At 43.5% G+C, this 27904-nt stretch overlaps 1 protein-coding gene across 3 annotated transcripts in view; it reads left to right on the forward strand.

Annotated features, from left to right (window-relative positions):
• The window catches only part of FAM135A (family with sequence similarity 135 member A), a 149604-nt gene that overhangs the window by 74638 nt on the left and 47062 nt on the right, over nt 1-27904 (forward strand). For 2 of the 3 annotated variants that reach the window (XM_040349914.1, XM_040349915.1), the window contains 7 exons: nt 371-450; nt 4798-4937; nt 5021-5091; nt 14080-14253; nt 15690-15816; nt 20638-20791; nt 22863-22940. In XM_040349914.1, the coding sequence (XP_040205848.1) occupies nt 371-450; nt 4798-4937; nt 5021-5091; nt 14080-14253; nt 15690-15816; nt 20638-20791; nt 22863-22940 (824 nt within the window). The remainder of the gene's footprint in view (nt 1-370; nt 451-4797; nt 4938-5020; nt 5092-14079; nt 14254-15689; nt 15817-20637; nt 20792-22862; nt 22941-27904) is intronic. The other variant, XM_040349916.1, reaches the window with a different exon arrangement.

Consider the following 27904-nt stretch of genomic DNA (forward strand, 5'->3'; position numbering starts at 1 on the left):
TTTACCTTTTGGGGCCAGTTCACGCCAAATGCAGTTCGTGCAGCTCCGTTTTTTTCTGCACCAATACAGTCAGTCCCGGTCAGTTTCTACACTGGAAACTGACCAGAAACAGACTGGAACTGACTGCACTGGTGTAAACTAGAACCATTGGAATACATGGAAAACACTGTGTATGCATTTTTAGTGCAGGAAAAAAAATCATGGGGAACTGAACGGAACTGTGTCTGGTGTGAACTAGCACTTACTGCACAGTTTCATTGTGCCATGCGCCAACCCTGACCAGAATAACATCAGCGTATGTGCTCCTCCTATTAGGGAAAAAAGAATTCTATTGATTTTAATGTTTTTTTTTTTTTTTGTCCCTGTTTAGATTTTATCAGCTTCGAGCTTCCATGAAAATCCCTCCCCGTAATCCGCACAAAATTGAAGCAAGCCTTTTGCGTGTCACAGGTATGTGAATCATGATGTCCGCACTATTAAATGGTCTATTAACATGGTTGTAGACATCTAAAATTTTAGTTGCTGTAGTAAAACAAAAAATACTTTCTTCTCCTGCTTACAGTATAATGCTTTAAATGCAGTTCTTACCCTGGCAGTAATTCAGAGAGGGGGAGTATTTAAAATATATGGCATTGCTATTTTAAGCTTTTTATTGCACGGATAACAACCCGTTTATAATCTCTAGTGTTCTTTATAATATTTTAAAATGTAAACTGGTAGTAGTTTGCTTTGTGCTTTTTATCTACAACAGGGGTCTCAAACTGGCAGCCCTCCGGCTGTTGCAAAACTACAAGTCCCATTGTGCCTCTGCCTGTGGGAGTCATGCTTGTAACTGTCAGCCTTGCAATGTCTGAAGGGACTTGTAGTTTTGCAACAGCTGGAGGGCGGCCACTTTGTGACCCCTGATCTACAGGAAAGCTTTATTGTAAGCACCGTTTTGGAGATATTTACTCTCTTGGCAGCCGGTGACATCATCGGTGCATGCACTGTGAAGGAACGGCATACCCGTGCTGTTCCTTCAGCGCTGCGCTGTGATTCCCTCACACATCTGTGGGAGTGATGTCACGCAGCTTGGCCATTTAAGTGGCCAGACCCTGCGGACCCAGAAGGAAGACTGAGTGGAGATAGAAGCCCTGTCAACTGTGATAAAACACCGCTGGAGGGCTCCATTCTAAGGCAAGTATTTCATACTATCCTCGTATGTGATGCATACTAGCACATTATGCTATTACCTTGCAGGGGATTTTTTTTTTTAAATGGCACAGTTTACTTACACTTTAATTTTTGTCTGTTTTTACAATAAACTAAGCCTGCCATACATTTAAAGTGACCCCGTGCTATTACCATGCAGAGATGAGCAACATATTAATTTTAAAGCCGACCACTGCAGTTTGCACATACCTTTCCCTTTGCTCACTTGTTGCTCTATTTACCCAGGGTTTCAGTTGCATTTAGGGTAAATCTACTGTATTGTTGGCAGTGAGTGCCCGGATTTGCTGTTCATCTGTACTTAAAATCTGCTTCTTTCTTTGAATACATTCCAGGGATTTCAGAACCGCCCTAATGGCACTTATCTTCTCCTAATTCTGACAAGCATTTGCACCAATGTCTGTAACATTGCGGGTGGGTGGAGTCTAATGGGGAAATGAAGAGACTAGTTTCCCATCAAGTCCACTTTACTTTTGACAGCGTATGGCAGTAGGTAGACTCAAAAGCCACTATTGGACTAAATAGTGTTTTCTGTCTGCCATATTCTTTTCAATCAAAGGTGAACAGACCTGATAGGGAACTAGAGTCTCGGTTCCCCATCAGGCTCCGCCCACCCTGGTACAAGACACGCCCATAAACTTGTCAATGTGATGGGAGCGAGTGCACTGAGGAAGGAATGTCCAGTGTAGACACTCCAACCTCAGTGCAGACACAATCCTGTATCTGTCTGTGACAGGTACATGAATCAGGAGTAAGCACTGATGCTTTCAGTGCTGTGCCCTAACAGAATTCTGACACCTTTTATAAATTCTCCCGATTTGTCTCTTGTAAGCCTGAGTAACAGCATTCACAACTGCAACGCCGAATGCTGAGATCATCCTAACAAACCAGTCCTGATGATTTGCAGTGAGGATACAATCTGTCAGTAGCAGTGTCACCTTGTAAACGCAAGGTGTGGAAGGTGTAGCTCAGCTCATTTGTCCAAAAGACAATAAAACAGGGATTTTGATCTATTAATTGTAGCTGTCTGACCTGCTGTTTCTTCCGCAATGCTATTTTCTCTCTGGCATATGATCTGTAATACTGGTTTGTTAATAAAGAGTCCTCTCCTATTTTAATGCCAGGGGCCCTAAGGGTAGGCCTCAGTCAGTAACGGCACAGCTGTCACTGCATGGGATAACTGAGAGGGTTGTACACACAGAGACCCCTACACTATCCACGCAGAAAGTAACATAAGCCTTTGGCAACTGCCTGTTCTGTGTTTCAACAAGTAGCAATGCTTTTACATTTAATTGGAGAGATGGGTCAACCAGTGCATAGTCTTACTTACAATACTCTAATTTTAGATCCTGCACTTGCTGTAAAATAGTAGGCATGTGCAGCAGTAAATCCCAGAAATAGTATGGAAACTAGTAACATATGGCAGACATCCATGGATTGGGTCATTGTTGAGGGTGAACGATGCTGGCCTTGTTCAGGATTTGTCAGTGCCTGGGGCACATATCTTGTGAAAGTATGAATTCTAAACATCCAGCTAACCCTAGGCAGCTGCATTCTTTGGACTTCCAACTCAATGAAGCATGAAAATGATATTCAAGATGATGTCTGCATTCTGTTCTTTAATGAAAACACAATCATATCACTTGTCTGTTGATTTCTGCACTTTGCAGATGCTAATTTAATCCATCTCTGTGTCTATTTGGATAATGGAAGATGATGTAAAGATTACGTTTTTGTTACAGAGCATATAATGCATATTGTGAGCATCAGCCTCCCATCTATCCATCCATTTTCTTTATCCAGTCATCTTTTGAACATCTTGATGTTTATAGGAAATATTAACTTTTTAAACAAGTAAAAGATCAGTTGGCTCAATGTAAATTTTCAATGAACATTTTTTTTTTTTTGTATGCATTTATCTGTCTGTCTAGCCATCGTTTAGACTGTTTCCATATCAGCCAGTTCAGCTGGGACTGGCTGAGATTCTAATCATGTATTTGCTGGCTGAATGAACCCAGGTTGAGAAATCAACTTGGGTATAACCAGCCTGTCAGATTTTAGATGTGCTTATTGTTGGTAGCTGTTAAAGTCCATATTTAGCTGGTCACAGGCTGCCTTCTTGGACATTAAAATTCCGTTTGAAATAAATGTCTAGTATAATTGGAATGTTTTCCAGAACTAAACCTGTAATATGGATCATAGCATCCAATGTGATTTTTGTTCCAACATTGGCAATATTTGTGTGTGTTTGTGTGTTCATTACATAAGGTGCATTGACAGACAGCCACCTTTACACGAATAGGCTCTGTTTTTTGCTAGTAGTGCTCTACAATAACTATTTATTTATTTTGACATTCTTATAGTAGAAAGTAGCCAACCACAATCCCAAGAAACAGAGAAGACCATGTGGAGCTTAGTTTAGCATACATGATGTTATAAAAACCTTATAACTATCAATTTGTTCACAGGGAATTGGACAATGTAGATAAAGCTAAAAACTGTACTTGAAGCCCTCACCAAGCATGAAGGAGCATGTGGTGTGTCTGCATACATGTAAAAAATGTGTATATATAAGAATTGCCAAGAAATTCCATAAACATCTCATGTGGTGTGTCTGCATACATGTAAAAAATGTGTATATATAAGAATTGCCAAGAAATTCCAAAAACATCTCATGTGGTGCTTGAAAGGTGCATCAAATCCAAATGGAGGTGAATGACCACTGCACACCACTAGAAGACAATGACCCCCTGCAAAGAGTGGTCATAACTCTGTATCAAGAACTCCAGAAATGGCATAGAAACTCTTCTAGATACTCCAGATTGTAAAGCTAGAGGCTCCGTGGAGGGCAGTCTTTTACTTCTTTTGCTTTGTATCTGCTTTCTACTATTGGAGTAATAAGTCTTTGTACACTGGTGGCAAAGCTTATGTAACCGACCGGGGTTTGGAGAACTGGGCTCTCAAGGGAGCAGATGGCTTTACAAATTAGATTTGATGCAACTTTCAAACACCACAGAGAAATGTATAGACTTTCTTGGCAGCTCTTGCATATAAATGTCACATTTAAATATCACATGATGTATTTGATTTTTTAGCACTGATATTTGCACTCACTGAGAATGTGTTTACATAAATGTATTGGCGCTATTTGTTAACTTATTTTTAATCTTTATTCTCCTGATTTTGCACTTATGAGGAAAAATTGGCACATTTTTATTAGGTTTTTCTTAGCGTGGTTTTTATTGTATTAAATGCTCTTTGCACGATTTTAATGTGTATATTGATATTTGTTTCCAACCACAGTTTTCCATGTGATAAAGGGACCTTAGATTGTAAGCTTTTTGAGGGCAGGAACTGATGTGAATGTACAGTATGTAAAAGCTCTGCATAGATAGGTGGAGTGTGTGTATGTGTGTGTATGTATGTATGTATGTATATATATATATATATAGATAGATAGATAGATAGATAGATTATTAACTTGTATTACAGATTAGATTACACCCTCTTTTGCGTCCATCCCTAACTTTAACCCTCTGATGAAAATGTATTTTCTTTATTTAAGTCTCTTTTTTATTTTTCTTATAGGTGATGATCTAGCCTTTCCAGCTTCAGTGCAAGATACTGTAGTCTGTAGTAAAATATTTCAAATATTATACAAAAATGAGGAGGTTGCAGTTAATGATGTAATGAATTTTAAAATCAAGATGCTTCTGGATGAAAGGAAGGTAATGGTATTACACGTGAACAAGTCCATTAGTCATTTACTGTTACTACCAATATTTTATCCAATCATTTTCTGTATTTACAGATTGAGGAATCATTAAATGAGATGGTGTTTCAACTTTCCATTGACCTGCATTTCACAGACACTGATTATTCGTAAGTAAAAAAAAAAAGCCAGATTTGGATGCAATAGATTATTTACCAGACTTCACTATATGATCTACATTCCTGTACATGCAAGACCTCTTTCACACGGGGCTGTCCGCTTATCCCCTGCTGAGCAGATCAGAGTGGGTGGATGACAGGTCTGTGTCTACTCAGTTTATGCAGAGCGGAAACAGGGACAGAACTCACTGCTCTCTAGAGGCGGCAGGGTGTAAACAGACTCTGCTGTTTGTTTACAACCAACTGCCCTCTAATCCACCTAGACGGAGGTCCTTGGTGCATATCTACGATAACTTTTCAGTGATCACTAGTTCCCAGCTCATGTGCATTTACCTCTGTGCAGTGGCGTAGAGTGGGGGGTGCGGAGGGGGCAACATTTAGGGGGGCAATATACCGCGCCAGGCAGTGTCACATTCCCGGCTTCTTCCCCCTAATGTTTACTGCATGTGTCCCTGGGTGCAACTGTGGCTGGTGCCCTGTGATTCGGCGAACGGGGTCATGTGTGGAGGCCTCGGCGGGGCTGGCCTATCCGTGCTCGCCGTGGGAGTGTAAATGTTGGGTAGGTCAGTGCAGTGTAGTGGACAGTGTAAGAATCAGGTAGTGTAGGGGACAGGTAGGTCAGTGTAGTGGCCAATATAGGAAGTGGGTAGGTCAGTGTAGTGGTCAGGTAGGTTAGTGCAGTGGTCAGGTTGGTCAGTGTAGGAATAAGGCTGGTCAGTACTATTGTAGGAAGGGAAGGGACTCAGAGTGCTAAAAGTCAACAGGTTAGGGGGCGCAAATTACTTGCCTTGCCCTGGGCGCTGAAAACCCATGCTACGCCACTGCCTCTGTGTACCCAGTGCATGCATATTAACCCCTCAGGTGCCAGACCCAAGCACATGTGTTAACCTCCCAGCATACCAGTCTTTATCTTATGTACATTACTCACTCATTGGCCTGTCCACAGCACATATGTAATAACACCTCAGCTCCCCATTTCTAGTGCATATCTGATAATCCCTTCTTTTTCAAAACACCAGTCTAAATATCTCCCCCGATTCAAGATATAAATGAGTACACCCTAACAGATTTGTTAGAAAACCTTTACTTTCCGAATCAACATTTTCTATGGGACACTATACTACAAAATACTCCCACAAATGTGGACCATTTATTGCAACCAATATTTGTTACTTTGCACACACAAAGTATTTTTCCTAACAAATTCATTCAAGACCATGTTGCAAAAATGAATACTCCCCAATGAATGTCGAGCAAAGCTACATTTTAGACAACAAAATCTTAATTAACACGAATTCCACTACAAGTGTGTCTAATTGTTCATTAACCAGGTGTCACGCAGACAGTTGTTTATAAAAGGGTGTTATTTAACAAAGAAAACCCCTCCCATTTTAGTCATGGAAGAGAAATGTCACAAGGCCTGAGAAAGAAAATAATTTCTTTACACAAACAGGTAAAAGATACAAGAAGGTCAGCAAAGCTTTAGAGCCGGTTCACACTGGGGCAACACGACTTTCAGCACGACTTTGGGAGGCAACTCCTGAACCGTACCGGGCGGCATTCCCTCAACATGGGGGTGTGCTTTGGGGCAGGGGGGCCCCCCCCCCACCCCAAAGCACCTTGGTCTTCTGCATTCTCGGATATGGGTCTGGTATGGATTTGGGGGGAACCCCCACGCCGTTTTTTCGGCGTAGGGGTTTCCCCTTGAAATCAATACCAGACCTAAGGGCCTGGTATGCTCCTAGAGAGGAACCCATGTCGGTTTTTTATTTAAAATTTGGCATGGAGTTCCCCTGTGGGAGGGAGGAGCTTGACTTAGAACAGGTTCACACTGGGACGACTTCCTGTAAAGTTGCCTCACTGTGAACGGGGATCCGAGTTGGAGGCGACTTCCATTGAAATCAATGGATACAGGTCGCCTACAAGTCAGATTGAAGTAGTACAGGAACCTTTTCTGAAGTCGGAGCGACTTCAGTAGTGTACATTAAGATGGCTCCCATTCACTTTCATTCATTTTCTCGACCGCACGACTTGGGATGACTTGGGGCCCCAGGTCGCCCGAGTGTGAACTGACTCTTGCTTATCAGGCAGAATATTGTAGCAAAAGTGATACAAAAATTTAAGATGGAACTGCAACCATCTCCCAGAGACGTCCAAGCCGCCCACCGGGATCAGGCAGAGGGAGGGATGGTGGGGTGGCTAGGATCAATGGCAGAGGGGGTGGATGGGATCAGACAGTGGGATGGTGGTAGTGGAGGGATGGGATCAGTGACACTGGCACTCACCAGCTCTGTCTTACTCGATTTCCCCCTCCTCCATGCTGCTCAGTGTGTGTTCTCCCTTCCGGTGCCTCCAGTGAAGCCTCTCCTGATGTCGGGTCTTCTCAAGCTCATCTCCCTGCACTGTAATGGCATTTATCTCACCAGCTGACTTTCTGTTTCACTGTCATCACTGTGGGCAGGGAAGGGGAGGGGGCTTTTTGCACCAGGCAGGTTCTGCCTCTGTGTGTGTCTCCAGGAGAGGCAGAGCATTGCACCCCGGGAGCTCCGTCTGACATCATCGGACATCGATTCGGCCAAGTCGACTACATCCGTGCAGAATCGAGATCATCTGAAGTGTGATGCGTCAATGCTGCGATTATATTCAACACCCCTGGTGTACACTGCTGAGGAATGGCATGTGTGCACGTCCGCCGGCTGGCCGGAATCCCAAACAAAGCCAGAATCGGCTTTGATCGGGTCATTGATGTAGTAACCCGGAAGTGACGTCCCTTACCGTTTACTTGGCTGCCAATGGCACGATTTAAAACAATCAAAGTGTTCCAAAACGCAGATTTTGCAGTTTTGATAACTTTTAAGTGTAAAGGAGAGATCTGGGGTCAAGACCCCAAATCACTCCATAAAGAGTGCCTGTCACAAGGGATGGTTACATTCCTTGTGACAGAAATTTAAAGTGATCAGATTTTTTTTTTTTTTTCAAAGAGACAGTGTAAAAATTACATTAACCACTTAAGGACCGCCTAACGCCGATATACGTCTGCAGAATGGCACGGCTGGGCACAATCACGTACCTGTACGACGCCTTTAAGAGCTCATCCGTGGGTCCCAGCTCCGTATTCTTCTACATATTTTTGGTAACAAAAAAAAAAAAATCCCAATAAGCGTATAGTGATTGGTTTGCGCAAAAGTTATAGCGCCTACAAAATTAGGGGATAGAATTATGACTTTTTTTTTTTTTATTATTATTTTTTTACTAGTAATGGTGGCGATCTGCGATTTTTGTCACAACTGTGATATTACGGCGGACACATCGGACACTTTTGACATATTTTTGGGACCATTCATATTTTATACAGCGAACAGTGCTATAAATATGCACTGATTACTGTATGAATGTGACTGGCAGGGAAGGGGTTAACACTAGGGTGCGAGAAAGGGGTTAATGTGTGCCCTGTATAGTGTTTCTAACTGTGGGGGGAGGGGAGTGACTGGGGTAGGTGACCGATCTGTGTCCCTATGTACAAGGGACACCCCATCGGTCTCCTCTCCCTGACAGGACGTGGATCTCTGTGTTTACACACAGAGATCCATGTCCCTGTCTCTGTGACTGCCGATCGTGGGTGCCTGGCGGACAGTAGCTGGATGCCGTATATAGACGGACTCCTGGCAATTAAGATCCACATTGCGGCCGTAAAAAGTCGTCGAGCTGGCGGGAAGTGGTTAATCTATATTTAGTGAAGTTTTTTTTTTTTTTTTTTATTGCGTTTTAAAGACTGCGGCACAAATATCGTGTGACAGAAAATATTATAACGACCGCCATGTTATTCTCCAGAGTCTTTGCAAAAATATATATTATGTTTGGGGATTTTAAGTAATATTCTAGCAAAAAATACTGATTTTAACTTGTAAACAACAAGTGTCCTTAAGTGGTTAAAGCCCTACCCATCCTGAACAAAATGTATAATACTTGGATCTCTGGAACTCCATGATATTGAGGGAAAAAAGGCTGGGGACTGAAGTGGTTAAGGACATGCCTAGTGAGGCATAGATACTCCCGCTCAAGTCTATTGACCTGTCTACAGTCTAGACTCTAGACTGTTTGTCTGTCCAAGGACATGTGGATTTAGCATTGCAAGATATATCGGAACATTGGATATACTTAAGCCCTGTACACACGGTAGGACTTTTGGCCAACCAACTTCAAAATCTGCAACTTTTCAAATTTGTCCGACCGTGTGTACGCTCCATCAGACCAACTTTTTCTGGTTTCATCCAACAAAAAGTTGGGTCTGCGAACGGACCAACTTTTCGGCAACAAAAGTCCGATGGTGCTTTGTGTGACCGTGTGTACAGCAATCCAACCAACTTTTGGACAAAGTGCAAATACGAATGCTCAAAACCAATGTTAAAAGCAACAAACAATAGCAAAAGTTAACCAAAGGGTGGCGGTAAAGAGCAGAAAAGAGCAAAAAAAACACGTGATGTTAGGAAACTTTTAGAAAAGTTTGCAGAAAAGTCTGACTGTGTGTATGCTATGGGTGTGGCAGGACAAATCAATTAGGACAAAAATCCAAGGGAAATTTTGTTGGATGTCCTACCGTGTGTATGAGCCTTTAGATTAATATACATTAGTATGTACTTGACTGACCATGGACAGATCACAGCAAGGACATATTGAGTTCACAACTATATAAGCAATGTTTATATTGTTACTCATTGATGCATTATGGTTTGCTTCACAGAGTGCTCTGATCTCATCATATGCGCAGCCATAAATAAAACTTTGCCTATATGTTTTTTTTGGTAGATTACCTTGCAGCGAAAGGGGAGGAGTGACTGCTGCATTGGTGTCTGTTTGTGCTTTAAATCCTAACGGGCTTTGAACAGTTTGTGGACTATAAGGCTCCATTCACATCTAGGCGGACGAAATCGCGGCGTTTTGTCGCCGCAAATCGCGGTACAAATAGCGGCGTTTTGTACCGCGATTTGCGGCGACAAAACGCCGGTATTGTCCGCCTAGATGTGCCCCAGATTGACCCCCTCTATGGAGATGCTTCCCATCTCCTAGCCGAACGCCAAAAGACGCCTGAAAAAAAGGTCCGGGACCTTTTTTCAGGCGTCAGGCGTTCGGCGTGGAGATGTGAACCATCTCCATAGATGGAAATGTGTTTCCAGCCCTCTGGCGGCAGCGGCGTAGCGATACAGGCGTAAAAATGCCTAGATGTGAATGGGGGCTAAAGCCTCGTACACATGATTAGTCCATCCGATGAGAATGGTCTGAAAGACCGTTGTCTTAGGTTAACCGATGAAGCTGACTAATGGTCCGTCATGCCTACACACCATCGGTTAAATAACCGATCGTGTCAGAACGCGGTGATGTAAAACACGACGTGCTGAAAAAAATGAAGTTCAATGCTTCCAAGCATGCGTCGACTTGATTCTGAGCATGCATGGATTTTTAACCGATGGTCGTGCCTACTTACGATCAGTTTTGACCTATCGGTTAGGAATCCATCGGTTAAATTTAAAGCAAGTGGCTTTTTTTTAACCTATGGTTAAATAACCTATGGGGCCCACACGGTTTTGACCGATAAAAACAGTCCATCAGACCGTTGTCCTCTGGTTAACCTATCGTGTGTACGAGGCCTAACAGGGATTATCCATATCCACAGAGTTCCTCCATCTAGTGTGTATGGATATCATTCAGTGTTGCTGTACTTTTGATGTGGAGTTTATACACCGAGTTTTCTTCTTTTTAAATCAGCGTCAAACCCAAAAGCAAACCTTTATTATATAGCGGCTTACCAATTCATTCTTAGATGTGTTGGCTGCATTAATTTTATTTTATTTTCACCTAGTGTTCCAGCCAGTAAAGCTGGGTATACACCAATGTGGTTAAACCATAAATAAAATACAATTTCCCGCTTTCACACAAGCAATGTGAATGCAGGGATCTCCAGCAGGACAATCCAGCATGTTGAGTCATCTTGCCTGCAGACTGTACGCAACATTTGTGCTAGCATTTACGTGTGTACAGCGCAAATGTACTCTACAGATTGTGGCCACTGTTCAGGGCTGACCTGTTAAGATAAGCAATGTGTAGTATCAGTGGTGATATTTACATGCCAGCCCATAGAGTACATTTGCACTCTACACATGTAAATATTAGCACAAACTTTAACATGTTCTCAGCATAAAGTATGCTCTATGCACAGATTTGGCCAATGCAGATTTTCATTTTTGGTTTTCATAGCTTTATGCTCTGGACCAATATGGAATAGTGTACATGGGCCCAAAGAATCGAATACTCCATAATTCAGAACTGTATAAATTATTGAACGTTGATGACTGTACGCCTGTGTACATGAGCCCTAAGTGTAGGTTAGACAGATTTGGGCAGTCTTCAAATGGTTAAGGCCTCATTCACACTGTCTGTGGCATACATGCGTTTTATGTGCTGCTATAGAACATTTATAAATGCATATTAAAACATTTAATGATTTTATATGGTATAATTCACACTGTGCATTTACCTGCATTTAGGTACATTCAAGTTATTTGCTTTCATGGCCATGTCACACCTGAATCCGACTACGTTCCTGTGCGATTCCTGTGTGACTTCATTTGAATGGGCTGAAACCACATGGCACCAAAAGTAGTGCATGCACTACATTTCAAAAGCACTCTGTAGTGCCATGCAATCTGAAACAGCCAAGCACACTGCATTTGCGTTCTGTATTTGGGGTGTCAGGATTATATTGATACCGGCAGCAGATAGCACACCCAGGGCTTTTCAACGTGGTCCAGGGAACTTGCATAGAACACAGGTTTTCCACACCACATTTCAGTGTGAATTGGCCCTTATTGCTAATTCGCACTGGAATCGCACAGGAACATGATGCATGTTCCTGTACGATTCGGTGTGATGCAATTTTCAGTCTATTCATTTGAATGGGCTGACATCACAATGGATCACACCAAAAGTAGTGCATGCATTACTTTTAAAAATGTAATACAACCAGATCGCATAGTACTGCGGCACCATGCTATCTAGTGCATGCAAATGCACTTTGTTTGGGGTGTAATTGGGAATTGCCACCCGCAGCAGATCACATACCCAGTGTGTTTGGAACACGGTGCGGGAAACACAAATGGAACCGTGTTGTGGGTTGAATGGGACACTTAGAGAAAATGGATATCAGTGTCCAGACGCAGATTAGATTAGAATGTTTCATTTAGGACTGGTGCACACTAGATGCAATCCAGTGCGTTTTTAATCTAAATCTAAAGTAGAACATGCAAAAGAAAAATGCACCAAAAACGCAAATCAAAATCCTGCTGAAATGTGCATGCAGAAACGCATCTGGAAGGCAGAAATTGTGGTGTGAACTGGCCCTCAAACACAGGAGAAAAGTGATCTGGGAAGCATAACGTTTGTTTATGCAACACCGATGGATTTCTCTGTGTTTACACAAACAAAGCCAGGAAGGAAGTGTCAATGTTATGTTGGGGCCGGTTCACACTGGTGCGATGTCGGAGATCGGATGTGATTTGCACCGCATTGCAGTAAAAATCACATGCAATCTCTGTGCAATGCGATTTTATCCATAAAGATTGTATGGCTGAATTGACATCAAACTTGCACTTGTCCACAGCAAAATCGGATCGCATGGGAGTTCACACCCATGCAATTCGATTCTTGTCTGAGGTTTGGAGATCACACTGCGATATGCGAACTGCATCCCAAAGGACACCTGTGCGTCCCTGTGCAGGCAAACACAGCCCTCACATGGGGCACACCTTAACCGTTTGCCGACCGCCGCACGACTATTTACGTTGTCAGAATGACACGGGCAGGTCGTGGGTCCCGGGAACTCAATGTTCCCGGGAGTCCCACGATCGCGGTCGGCAAGGGCAGAACGGGGGAATGCCTTTGTAAAAAAAAAAAAAAGGCATTCCCCTATTCTGCCTATTGGCACTGTCACTGATGACCGTTCCCTGTGATCGGGAACAGTCATCAGTGACGTGTCACATGTAGCCATGCCCCCTAACAGTAAGAATCACTTCCTAGGGAACACTTAACCCCTGCAGCACCACCTAGTGGTTAACCCCCTAATTGCCAGTGTCATTTTTACAGTAATCAGTGCATTTTTATAGCACTGATCGCTGTATAAATGACAATGGTCCCAAAATGGTGTCAAATGTGTCCGCCATAATGTCACAGTCCCAAAAAATTCCCCTATTCTGCCTAGTGGCATTGTCACTGATGACCGTTCCCCGTGATCGGTCATCAGTGACGTGTTACGTGTAGCTATGCCCCCTAACAGTAAGAATCACTTCCTAGGCAACACTTAACCCCTGCAGCGCCACCTAGTGGTTAACCTCTTCACTGCCAGTGTCATTTTTACAGTAATCAGTGCATTTTTATAGCACTGATCGCTGTATAAGTGACAATGGTCCGAAAATGGTTTCGAATGTGTCCGCCATAATGTCGCAGTCCCAATAAAAATCGCTGATCGCCGCCATAACTAGTGCAAATACCAAATACCACCAAATACCACCAAAAGAAAGCTCTATTTGTGGGGAAAAGGATGATAATTTTGTTTGGAGCCACGTCGCACGACCACGCAATTGTCAGTTAAAGCGAGGCAGTACCGAATCGCAAAAAGTGGCCTGGTCTTTGACCACCAAAATGGTCCGGGCTGAAGCGGTTAAGAGGCCTTCCACTTTCACAGTCTACTACTTCCATGTTTTTCATTGTATTAAATGTAAAGAGTTTGTAGCCATTTTAATATGCAAAAATACGCCAAGCAATAGGATTTATGGCTCAGCAAGCCAGCACGATGGTTTATATGGTCATCTTGTTTTAAAGTGTGCCTTTGTCTTATTGCTTTTCGGTTATGGAGTTAAACTTCTTAAAGTACCCTACAATGTATTCATTTAATTGTGACCTTTTTATCCCTTACTTTTTTTTTTCCAGACCAAATGACCTGAACGCCTTGCAACTAATTAGTAGTCGAAATTTAAAGTTGCACTTTAACCTACATAGAGGCCTTCATCACCACATCAATTTAATGTTTGATTACTTTCACCTCTCAGTCATATCTGTTGTAGTTCATGGATCTTTGGTTGCTTTGCATCAACCACTCATCAGGTAACTTTTTTATTTTATTTTTATTCGAGAAATACATTTGTTGGACTTGTTATGACAAATGTTTTTTTAAAACCTTAATTGGGAAAAAAAATGGCATATATAGTGCCAACACAAGGCATATTGTATTATAACATTTATAAAAAAAAAAAAATTCCTTTTCTGTAAAATGCGCTATGGTAACCTGGTGGCATTCTGCACACAGATGGTGTACTGAACATCCACCAGAAATGTATTTTACTGCTTGTGCGATTGGCTCAATGATTTTTCCCAAAAGTGCACTAAGATGCAAGTAAGATTTTGGGCATCCTCTGCAAAAAAAAAATCATTTTTGGTGAGCTACTCCCAAAGGGTTATTCACATCTAAAGGGATGCAGTCTCTGCCCCTTTCCTCATTTGAACCTTGCAAGTGCAGCAGCTGATAAAAAGAAAAGGTCACTTCAATTAAAATTAACTTTGCACACAGGCAAACAAATAGCAATTTCCTTAAAATAACTAAAATTTGGAGTCTGCTACAAAGTTTGTTCAAATCGCTGCAATGCACATAGATCACCCAGGTGGGAATGTTTTGTTTTTTTTTCTCAAAAAAAAATGGAGTTACTGTTTAATGTTATTAAAAATTGCCTTTTTCAATCTGAAGCGCAGTCATGTTCTGTAAACAATCAATGCAATATGTCAACCTGGAAGTGTTCTGTACACAGTTGGTGCACAGAACGCTTTCCAATGTGATTTCCTGCTTGTGTGATTGGCTCACCAATAATCCCAGAAGTCTGCACTAAGTCTGATTTTAGGGCCCCCCTACAATAGAAATGTTAATTTTCTTGTAATATTCCCCAAGGGTTAATGCAGCTTTCCTCATTGGCACACAGAAAGTGCATCTACTGATTAATACTGAACCAGTCACTCCTAAGTCATGAATGATATTACGGAGGGTATGGTGGGGGGCAATTAAGAGTGCGGACATGGGGGGGGGGGGTTAAAATTGTAGAAGAACATGTGTATGTATCAGAAAAAGAGGTCAGAGTATGGTCTCCTCTGCTCCTAGGAGTTTATAATCTAAAAGGGAGGGGCTAGTGAAACAGAAGGTAATAACTGTGAGGGATTAACCGATGGGAGACATAGAAGATTCTTCTTATTGGCTAAAGGCAGGAGAGGCTTCCTCGATCAGATCAGTTAGGAGATAACAGAAAATATTGGGGTAGGGAGTTCCAGAGGATGGGAGAGGCTCTGGAGAAGTCCCGGAAACAAGCATGTTCTACAGGTTGTGAGTTGGTCATTAGTTCTGGCCATCTAATATCAAGCTAATAATCTTGTTAGGAAAGGCAGTTACATTAGTGATCACAGAACATCTCGGTTGACTTTAGTAGGTAACTTGTTGTTTCATGTTGTGACCTTCCTGTTATGAAGATAATTAATTCTAACTTTATTGTCTCTTTCAGCTTTCACCGTGCAATGAAAAATACCTGGTTGAACAGAAATGCCCCCACCCAGAATAAAGAGTCTTCAATCCCAACCTTGGAAAGTGTAGTGTTTGGCAGTAACTACACAAAGCAGCTGTCTGCAGATGTAAGAACCTACTAAAACGCGGTGCTTTGTAAAATCTAATAAGCTGTTAGCAGCACATGTTGCACAGGACTGAGAGCTACTGCTCACAGCATATAAGAAGTAACTCATAGATGAGTTTTTTTTTTCTTGTTATTTGAACCAGCAGGTTGATCCGATTTCCCCATCCACCTGCTCCATGTTAATGGGGAAATCCTTTGCATCCTTGAGTCTTCGGATGACTCTTGGAGTCGTCATTTTTTTTTTGTGCACACACACACACACACACACACACACACACACACACACACACACACACACACACACACACACACACACACACACACACACACACACACACAATGCTTTATGGAGTTATTTCCAGCACACACATTGTTCTTTCAGAATTGCCCCTTGCGGAGAGACCTTTTCCAACCTCATTGTCCACACCCCCACGTGACAATGTTTCCTCAGCAATGTCCACAATACTAAACACACTGCACACACCTGTTTTTATTTATTTATCATACGTTTTAATAATTTCCCTAGCTTCTAATGCACTTCTCTTCATTCTATACTCAGTAACTTCTTTGCCAATACACAAAAATAGCCAATGCCCCCAGGAACTTTAAAAGTAACCACTAGAAGTAGTATATTAAACCACTTGATATGTTTTATGATTGTCATTAATAAAATAATAAGAGAGTTTGCAGCTAGCTGGTGTGACAAGTAGGATACAGTATGGCATCTGTACATTATGAATACATGCCTTTCTGTTACCACATAGTATAATATCTTCTAAATAGATATACAGAGAAACCACCAACGCAATAACATTTGTATTATGTCTGTATTAAAGTATAATGATCAATATACATATTTGGAGAACATTATAAATCACAGTGATATGTATATCCATGATTTGACACTCCGTTCAGAACAAAGCCTTTTAGAAATCGCCAAAGAAATCACCAAAATTAACCAGTTCAGCTCCGGAAGGTTTTACCCACTTAATGACCAGGCCGTTTTTTGCAATACTGCACTGTTACTTTAAATGACACGCAGTCATGTGACTCGGACGGTGGTATTTGATCCCCTTTTCATTTTCAATTTTTTTTATGCGCTATAAACAAAAAAAATCTAAAATGTTGAAAAAAAAAATATATATTTTTTACTTTCTGCTATAAAACATATCCAATAAAAATATATTAAAAAATCTCAATAAGCATATATTGATTGGTTGGCGCAAAAGCTATAGCGTTTACAAACTATGAGATATTTTTATGGCATTTTTATCCAAACATTTTTTTTTACTAGTATAGTATTTATTGTGCTGTATAAAAGACACTGGCAGGGAAGGGGTTAACATCAGGGGCGATCAAAGGGTTATGTGTGCTCCTAGAGAGTGCTTTCTAACACTGTGGGGGATGGACTTGCTGGAGAAAGAGACCTCTGTTCCTGAGACCTCTGTGTTCCTGAACACAAGATCTCTCTCTTCCTCTGTGACACGACGACGGTCCGCCTGGTTTACATAGGCAGAGCGCCGTTCTGCCTCCACAATGAATGATTGCGGGTGGCTTGCGGGTCTCCGGCGGCACGCTTGTTGTTTTGCGCAGAAGGCTGCCCTGCTGCAGTAAATGCACTGTTTCCCACAAAAACCCAATGGAGAGCCGCGATTCAATTCAGTAAGCCAGTTCCCATCGCTATTAATACCATGCCTACCATTTTTTTTTAGATCCCATAATTATGGGTCAGCAACACGGCTGGGCATTTTCTGGTCCAAGCTGCTGCTTACAGGTGCCCCTGCAATTGTATTGTGGCTGCCTGTTAAATTTAGGTGGGAAACAGCGTCCAGAAACATTTTTAATATTTATGCAGCTTTGGTGACTTATACCAGGCATTTTTTTATGAACTGTGAGTGTCAAATCATGGATATACATACTGTATCACTCCGATTTTTATCATGTTCTCCATATATGTATTTTGATTATTTTACTTTATTACAGACATAATATAGCATCACTGTTGAATACACCCCTGAAGAAAATAAAATTTGAAATGCGTTGGGTGTTTCTCTGTACATCTATTTACAAGATATTGTACTATGCGGTAACAGAAAGGCATGTATTCATAATGTATAGATGCCATACTGTAGCCTAGCCACCACACCAGCTAGCCAAAAAATGTTTTCTTTTAACAGTTCTGTTTTATAAGTTTTATTGGCTGCATTCCAGTCGGTATTTGGATACACTTCTTTAAATGTTGCTACTTTCTTTTTTACAATTTGTTTTTTATACATTTTAAATTTCCCGCGTCGTATCTTTGTTTTGTATCTACAAAACAAGATACGACTGCATCTGGGATCGATCCGACAGGCGTACTTAGTACGCCGTCGGCTCGTAGATGCATTTTTTCCGCCGGCCGCTAGGTGGCGTTTCCGTCGAATTCCGCGTTGAGTATGCAAATTAGCTAGTGATGGCGATCCACGAACGTACGTCTGGCCGGCGCATTTTTTTACGTCGTTTGCGTTCGGCTTTTTCTGGCGTATAGTTATCCCTGCTATTATGAGGCGTACTCAATGTTAAGTATGGCTGTCGTTCCCGCGTCGAATTTTGAATTTTGAATTCAATTTTGAATTTTTTACGTTGTTTGCGTAAGTCGTTCGCGAATACGGCTTTACGTTCACGTCAAATCCAATACGTCCTTGCGACGTAATTTGGAGCAATGCACACTGGGATATTTTACGGACGGTGCATGCGCAGTTCAAAAAAATGTAAAAAACGCGGGGTCAAGTCAAATTTAGATAAAACACGCCCCAACATCCCATTTGAATTACGCGGCCTTACGTTACGCCGCCGTAAATAAGGGCGCAAGTTCTTTCTGAATACAGAACTTGCGCCCAAAGTTACAGCGGCGTAACGTATCGGGATACGTTGCGCCAGCAGAAAGATCTGCTGATCTTTCTGAATCTGGCCCTTAATATGTATTCCACTTTCTGTGTTTTTTTTTTGTTTTTGTTTTTTTTTTCATTTTTTTTACATGTTTGTTTCTTTTGTTTGTCCGAGGCGGCTCATTTAAGCACTTACTTGATTCAGCTGTTATTTGGATATATAAATGTTAATTTCACACATGCTTTAAGGGTTATCACTAAGCAAATTTATTTGTGAAACGTTAACAATGCCGCTTTTGTCCTATGTAACATGTTGTCTGATGTTTTTTTTTGGAATAAAGCTACTTATTTCTGAAGATTTAAGTGCGGTCATACCCTTTGCATATATCTTAAAGTCTCTGAACACTTCACCGCTGTCTCTTGGTCATAGTCAAGACAAACTCCCATGTAGATAGTGCTCCTTTGTTTTTTCCACAACAAACATGATTAGCCAAATGTCCTGGAATAAGCAAGTATCTAGTAATGTGTCAGGACACCTTTCTTATGTGCATGTTCCAAATCATTCACTAACAAGGTAGTGAAGCAATGTTAACAAGACTGTTTCTGTTTCCAATCAGGTTAGAGTAGTCTCTTTCACACGGGATGGATCTGCTGAGCCGGCGGATGACAGAGCGGTCCCCGCACACTGTGCAGGGATCACCCTGTCAGATCTCCGCTCTCCCCTATGGGGGGATCGGATGAACACGGACCGTCTGTTCGTGTTCACCCGATCCGATCCGCAGACGGATGGAAAAATAAGGTTTTCCTCCGTCTGCAGAATCTGAGGATTGCGGAACCGGGTAAGATCGGGTGTCAGCAGATGTTCATCCGCTGACACCTGCAATCTCATAGGGATCAATGTATGTCCTGGATGGATGAAAAAGCGGACATATGGTCTGCATGTGTGAAAGAGCCATAACAGTGTCCGAAACCACCCCTCTGACACACTGATAGTTGCCTAGCCAGCTCTAAAATCCCCAGTGTCAGTTGGTGTTAGGCACCGGAGAGAGCAGTGACATCACGCCTTTGATCATGTGACCATGCTCATGCTTAGGATTTGGCTGCTATATCTGAGTACTATTACATCAGAGGTCGTCGCATGCTGCCCCATACCACAGAGAGCATCGGCTGACAGAATGCAAAGAGCAACAGGGCAGGGGGAGAGCTGGAAAGGTTAGTATGTGGGGGGGGGGTGTGGGTGTGGGGGGTGCAGACTGCTAATTTACCCTTTTAGTGAGGAAGACTTTATGAAAACAAGTATGCAGTGGCATGGCACCATGCATATTTCTGTCCCAACATTTTCCCTTAAAAATGATCAAACAGAGGCAAGGGAGATGAGGAATTTTAGAGTGCTTTGATAGGATTTTTCATGGCTAAGTATGCAGCATTGGTGTTACCAATTCTGGCTTCGCTAGAGAACCAAGTACAGCTAGGGAGACATTGGGCAATGCCCTGGGAAAACCAAATTGAGGAGCCCTCGTCTATACCGGAAAACACCAGCATGTGGCCCATACATAACTATTTCAAATGCTGCTCCAGGCAAGATCAGGCTTCGCAATCAAATCTCAGGTGCTGGTTTGGCTCCTCTTCACTGAAACAATCACTTGTAATAGCAATAGCAATGCCAGACACTGAGATGCAAAATTAATCTTCCTTTCTAAAAATGGCCAACAGGAACAAAATCTATTCTGACATGTTTCGTGCTAGGCACCGCCTTTTTCAGCATCTGGGCATTATCATAGCAGGTCTAGTCAGAATCTGAAGTACCACAGGTGTCATTTCACTAGAGTATTAATTAATGTTTAATAAATGTTGGTCGATACTCCCTGCAAATGCTTAAGAGCAGCCTCCAAATGTTACCAGCTTTGTATCATTTGCACTTGCTGCCAGCTGCTGATGTCTGCTTCTCTTTTCAGGGCAACAGCTTTGTGGTTCAAGAATGTTTCCTACAACATGCCTACAACTTTCATTATACACTGTGTGCCTGTTTGCTGGTATCATTTAAGGGATTATACAGCTATTTCATGACTGTAACAAAAGAGTTACCTTCCTCTCTTAAACTGGAGTTGGGTAAGTATGAAAAGACTAAATCTATACTACCTTCTTGCCATACAATTATTACTTTTCTTTCCTTTTACTTCTGGTTTCTTGGGCCAATAGGTATCTCTATCATAAACACACTCTTTTTTATCCTTCCAATCTGTAAAATGTAAACACAGATTTAAAGAGGAACTAAACCCATTGATTTAGCGTTTTCCAAAAAATGTTCCATTTAAGGCATAGATCAGGGGTAGTTAAAACTCAAGGAGGTCCAGCCACTAAAAAAAAAATTCTGCCCGAGGTCCGAAGCACAAGTCGGTGCCATTAAAAAATTGTACACGTCTTTCGTTTTTTTGGCGTAAGCCGTGCTTTTCTTATTGTTTCCTCCACTCTGGTAATACTCTGTAACTGTAAATATCCCCAATAGTGTTAATTAAATCAGTTGCAACTGTCAGAGTATCCCCTTATATCAGGTGCCCCCTTCCATCAGGTATTCCCATCAAAGTGCCCACTTGCATCAGGTTTCTTCGTCAGAAGGCCCCCTTACATCTGGTGTCTCCTATCAGTGTGCCCTGTTGCATCATTTCTCCTCATCAGAGTGCCCTCTTACATCAGGTGTCCCCATCAGAGTGAACCTTGCATTAAATGTGCCCATCATTGTGCCTCTGTAAACACCCCACATATCTTGAGGCAGGCAAGGAGCGGTAGCCAGCAGAGGTAACAATCTGCTGGGGGGGCGAGAGCTGCACCGCGAGTCCTGCTGAAGGGGGCAGAGCGCGCATATAACGTCGTACCTCGCGGCCGGCCGAGTGAGAGCCAGGAGCCGCGAGATGACGAGCAACAGGGGGTAGAAACACCCATGTGATGTTGCATCTCACTCTGCGGCCCGGCAGGGAGCAGCAAGAGAGTAAAATGCAGGGGGTGGGGTGCACATGCAACATCATTGGTTGTAGGGGCGTTCACGGTCCCAGCAACCAATGAATGCGGAGTGGGGATGTGGCACTGTACACTGGCAGACTGACGATCTGAAAAGAAGCGTTGCTCAGTCCATGTTCGGATCGCGGGCGGCCATTTAATGATGGTTGCCGTAGAAGATGATAACTGTCATAGTTCTCAACTGAACTGTCAAGCCAGCAAATAGATGGTGTCATAACTGATCACATGTGCAGCACCATGGCAACTGCAGATCAAACAGAGGCTAAGATGGCAACTTCCTTGGCTGTAAAGAATAAAAGGGTTTAGTTCCGCTTTTCTTGCACCAGAGCAAAGTCATTAATATTGCAGTTTTTTTTTTGCATAACACACCAATTGCCATATTAAGTTTTTTTTTTTTTTTTTTTTTTAAGTGCATGTATAAAGCCATCATTGCCATATGTACATATGTGATATATCTTACATTTCTCATAATGTTGCTTGGATATTTTTTTAGGCTTGAGCTGAGAATAATCAATGGTTTTGGACATTGGTGCTGCTCATTTTATACTAATTACTAACCATGTGCTATAGTTGCTGAGCGCTTTTTCAATATAAATGTCTAGTGTTAAAATCCACAAGTGGTTACATATGTCTCTGTATGCCTTTTAACAAGCACTGCTGGTACATTTATTTATTTTTTTTATCACAGATAATGGAATATTAGTATAGCATAAGATGCAAATTGCAGATTTCATAGTACTTTCTTTTTTTTTCTGTAGTTAATAGTTTATCAGTATTTATTTTTAATCCTCCTTTTCCCTTGCTTTGTTATGATGTACATTTGTCTTGCTGTATCTAATAACCATAACTTCACAACACAGTACAAAAAGAAATAACTGATCTTCTGATGAGTTTCATCGTTTGAGCATGTTAACCTTCTACAGTTCTCGTGTTGATTGGCAACAACCTATCCTGTCTAGTCTGACTGTAGTGCACTAAATCCAAAAGTCTCAATGTACATCATAGAAAAATCTTCTCTCTCTACTAGCTCTACTAGCTCTCTGTGCTTTACTTGACTGATCTCCTCTTACTTGCTGTCTGATTTCTCACTAACACAAGTTAAGTCGTAAAGCACAGATTTGAAAGGTGTGTAATTAGTACATATGTGTGCCATCCTTACAATCAGCCAAGCCCCGCATGCAGGTCCTTTATGAACGTCTACTCAGAAGAAAACATCCGAGGCCTGAGAAAGAAGTTGATTTGGGTATGTTTCAGAAAGTAATGCATTATACGATTGTAATCGATCAGAATGTTTCTCATGTTTGTTGAGCCCTAAACGCTTAGGCATTTAGTCATAGCTTGTCAATGCTAGTCTAAAAAGCATCCGCTTAATGGAAGCATTTAACAGGTTTCAAGCAGCTTTCTTAAAGTCTTTTAAAGCATCCTTCAGCTCCAGTTGGAGAATGTGCATTATAAATCCTACAGGAAACTTGCACTGAGAAAAATATTGAATATTGAATACTGAAACTACTATTTCCTGAGCTCAATTCTGACCCACTAACCTGCCGCAAGCAAGCTGATCTGGGCAAACAGAGTAAAGTCAACAATGGCAGCCCCCATAATGTACTTGGAAAAGGATTATCCACTCCCAACATGGAGTTAAAGGGTGCTTTATGCTTCAGAAAAGCCATAGGAAACTTGACAAAAGATATTTATTACAGCTGCACAATTATAGATGAAATGAGAATCCCGATTTTCTCTTATCGTCCATGGACGGACACAGCTCCTTAAATCTTGACAAGTGGGTTATGTTCCCTGTTTACAGGAGAGGACTAGGCAGAAACATGTTAAATAGTTAAATACATGTTACATTAACAGAGTTGAACAGCCCCGCCCAGGGGGCGGTCCCTCCAGACATAACCCTCCTCACTGCAGCTTGCAGCCTCAGTTTCGTTCTGCCTAGCAAAGGAGAAGGACGTATGGCTCCCTTTGGGCCCAGCGCCCTGAGGAGAAGTTTTATTTTATTTTACTTTACTTTTTCTTGAAGAATCTTCTTTCAACTGTTGGCTGAGAGACAGGCTGGATATTATAGATCCTTGTAGTCTACTCAGTCCGACCAGCAAGCGTGGGCACACCTTTGCAAAGAGGCTTGGTCTGCCACGCCATACCCCATGACTCCTGGGGTGGCCGGTGAGCTTTGCTCCGAGGTCCACATATGACTGGGCTGTGGTGTTGTCTCACTCACAGTGGACCGGGCCGACAGCTACCTCCATTTCGGTTGTAGTTCTGTCAGGAATGCGTCAGCGAGTCCTCGCTTGGACGGGTAAGTACAGTCCCTCCTGCTTCGGTGGGTTGGTACAGCTGGGCATTCCTGGGGTTCGGGGGTCCCTTCCCCTTACTTCCCTGCTCCTTTCCCTTGCTGCATTGCTAACATTGCCGCTGTCAGGGGGGAGGGGGCCTTCCTGAGGGGACTGCGTTATCTGGCCTGTGTTTTTTCTTTTTTGTATTGGGCTTTCCTGTGAGGTAAAAAGCCCTGTGATGAGCACAGATGTTTATGATTATACTTCAGCAGACGCTGACTGATTGGTGACACCTGTAACGGTTTTGCTTTTTATGCTGTATCTGTGTCTTATCCTTAAATAAAACAGCCCTATGAGGCTTTTCCTGTTTAAACACAGGTCCCTGCAAAAGTTACCTCACGGTTCTTTTCCTCTCACAGACAGCACTGGGCAGTCTCCTCCTGAGGGAGTCCCCTGGTTACCCCTGGTCAGCGCAGCAAGTGGGTGAGAGGCCCTGAATAGGGCTCTAGGAGCTTTTGTCTATTTGTATGGACAGGTGTGCATATTATAATACACACTATATGTAAATATTGGAGTCAGTATCTGGGTCCTTCCCCACATGCTGGTGGTGGCAGCAGGTGTTAGCACCTGGGATTCCCACAGAGTTTTTATTGTTAGTCCTGGACACAGTTTGTGCCAGGGTGGGGGTGGACTGCGGGCGGGCGGTAAAAGAGTGCCCCCTTCCCCCGTTATCCCCTGGGGAATGCTCTGTTATGGAGCCATGGACTAGGTACCTAGTTAAAAAAAAAAAAAAAAAAGGCAGAATAAGGCATTTATGGGTGCGCTTTTTACTGCTGCAAGGGACTCTCCTAAGCTGCATAGTGCAGCTGGGTTTCCGCTGAGGGCTCGGTCTTTTTTGGATCACACAAATCAGACCGCTGTGTAGGTTTTTTCCTTCTGTGCCCTTCTTTGATAATTTCTGAGATGCGGAATGAGAAAAGCCACTGAGGGCTTTTGTAGTCCCTCACCGCCTGGCGGGAACCCCCGCTTGTATGGATCTGACTGATAGAAGATCCGAAGTACTGACCCGTTCCATGTTTACCATGCTGGGGTCTGGCTTGCGGCCTATTGTGGCCACTACACTGGGGTCTCAGTGGTCGCTGGCGCTATTTTTTGGGAGATTTTTCAATTACATTGAAAACTCCCATTGGCGCCCATTTTGTCGTAGCCACGCTATGGCGCAGCTTACATTGTGCTGGCCTTTTTCCTGTGGCCGCGTTCTGAACGCTCGGCGGCCATCTTGGAGTAGTCCTGACCCCTAGTGCTGTATACAACTCACAGAGTGAGCATTTTGCACCAGACAGTGGAGGAGCACCGACTCTCTCCTGAGGTTATTAGCCTAGCGGACCAGCTGGTCCAGGGCCTCATATAGGTCTGTGATGCTTCATTGAATGCTGCGCCCTTGTTATCCAGGGCGTCTGTTTCAGAATGGTTTTATGCACACGGTGGTGTAGTGCTTAACTCCATTACTTGGCAGCAAAAGAGTCATTGGTTCGAATCTGCACACTGACGCCAATCTGCACACTGACGCCAATCTGCCTGGAGCTTGCATTGTCGCTCCCTGTGTCTGTGTGGGTTTCCTCCGGGTACTCCGGTTTCCTCCAAAGACATGTGTGCATACACCTACATAATATACATACACACTATGTGTGTGTATTATTTAGGGGCAACCCTCCCAGGCCGTCAAAGGCCCAGCTGGGGGACTAATCTGTCCCTGGGTGCATAAGCCGATCACGCCGGCACCCAAATCCTGCCAATGTATATAGCCTTCCCTCCCTGTCTCTAGGTGGGAGGGGCGGCTTGCAGGTTCACAATTCAGTGAAACCTCCCTGCTCTCCGACTAGTGGGTCTGCGAGGTGGTCTCTTCGGAGTACTAGATAGGGTTTCCTCCTATCCACAGAACAAAGTTCTGTCCTTGTGTCTTCCCCTCCCGGCACGTCGGTCTGCCTTGGGCAGTGTGGGATTTGCTAAGCTGCAAGGTAATTTTACCTTTCCTGCAGGACGAGAGTTTTGGGGTTTTCTATGGGCCTCAGGCCCTAAATACCTTTGTGAACGTCGGGTAGTTCCGCATGGAATCCATTTGTTCGGTGGTAGCTGCGCTTCATCCGGGGGATGTCCTGACGTCCTCGGACATCAGGGACGCATACATGCATGTCCCGTTTTGCACATGTCACAGTGTTTTTTTCTGTGCTTCGTGATGAGAGAAGGGTCTCTGTCAGCCTGTGGCCCTCCCTTTTGATCTGGCGTCAGCACCATGGGTTTTCAGCTAGGAGCTCGCACTTATTTGAATTTTGTTGGGACAGCGAGGCTTTGCCTCATTGGCTACTTTGACGACTTTCTTCTGAGAGCAGCTTCTGTCTCCGACCTAGTGGATGGGTTATTCCCATTCAGACCCTCCGAAGATTCGGGTGGATGTTAAACGTTTAGGCCAGAAAGTGTAGCTCAGTGGCAGCAAGCCTGCCCTACATGTGTGCGACCCAGGGTTCAAATTATGGGCATGCTAGGTTCCGACTCAGCGTTGGAGTATCTAGTGTTGATCCAGACTCCTCAGTGGCAAGGTCCTTCTTCCCCTGGAGAAATTGCAGACTCTTCAGTCTGCGGAGAAGGTATTGGCATCACGCAATCGGTCTTCTCTCCGGGCGCCTGCTGGTTCAGGGTCTGTGGGTAGCCTCCTTCAAGGTGGTACTGTATGCCCAGTTCCACACCCTGGTTTTCCAGTGGAACTACTGTCCAGGTGGTAAAAATCTCTTGTCTCTGAAATCATTAGATTCCTGTGCGCCACCTAGTCAGAGTCTCTCTGAGTTGGTGACAGAGATTCCCGACTCTTCGGTCCGGGAAGTTGTTCCTTCCTTCCAGTGGTCGGTGTTTACGACGAATGCCAGCTCACGGGTTGTGAACCTGGAGGTTCACAAAACTGGGGGGTCCAGTCGGCCCTGAGTCGCTGGACTTGCGTGGACCTATGACCACACCTCCTTGAATGTGTCTGGTCTCGGTAGCTACCCAGGGTCGGGCCTGGCTAGTGCCTGGTGGAAGACCGCCTGGGAATACCAGGTGCTGTCTACTGTTCATTGTCCTACTATTTTAGGCGATCAGGCTATGCTTCTCCTTGTGGTCGACCAATCTGGTTTCAGCTGGACAACGCCACGGCCGTGGCTTCAGTCTACCATCAGGTATGCCGGCAGGCAGACTACTGGAGTCGCCAGATGCTGGACCAGGGCGACTGGTCTTTGTGCTTGGGGTGTTTCGGCTCCCTTGCAGGAGGTGAGCCTCACATGGCATGGATCTCCTGGCAGCTTGTCTCCGCCGCAAGGGTGTCAGTTAGTGGCCAGGTCTAGTGATCTTGTACAGACGCGTCAGTCGCGCTGGTGGCCCTGTGTTGTCTGTATCGGTGATTTTTTGCCATTCCTCCATGGTAGTTGCTTCCTCGGCCGCTCCACAGAGTGGATGCTGAGGAGATCCCGATGATTCTAATCGTTCCAGATTAATCTCGGCGTCCTTGGTACGCTGATATCGGGCGCCTGGTAGCGGAGGCACCCTGGCGATTGCCAGGGCAGGAGGTTCCTGTCTCAAGGTCCCATACTTCCTCCTGTTGTACAGTCACTGACTTGCTTAACATGGTTATTGGAAGCCAGACTTTAGGTGACCAGGGTCTGTCTGACTCGGTCATCTCAACAGGGCACCGTAGTCTTCTTCCGGAGGATCTACCGTCGCACCTCTCTTGGTGCGAAGGGATGGAGTGACGTCCACGGGCGTACTTTCAATGTCCAGGGTCCTGCTGTTTTTAAAGCTTGGATTGGATCTAAAAATTGCTTAAAGCACCGTTTGGGGGCAGATTTCAGCCTTGGCTGTGTTCTTTTAGTGGCCTTTTTGCGGCCCGTTCCCTGGTGGG

Source organism: Rana temporaria, chromosome 4 (genome assembly GCF_905171775.1).
Source record: "Rana temporaria chromosome 4, aRanTem1.1, whole genome shotgun sequence".
NCBI lineage: Eukaryota > Metazoa > Chordata > Amphibia > Anura > Ranidae > Rana > Rana temporaria.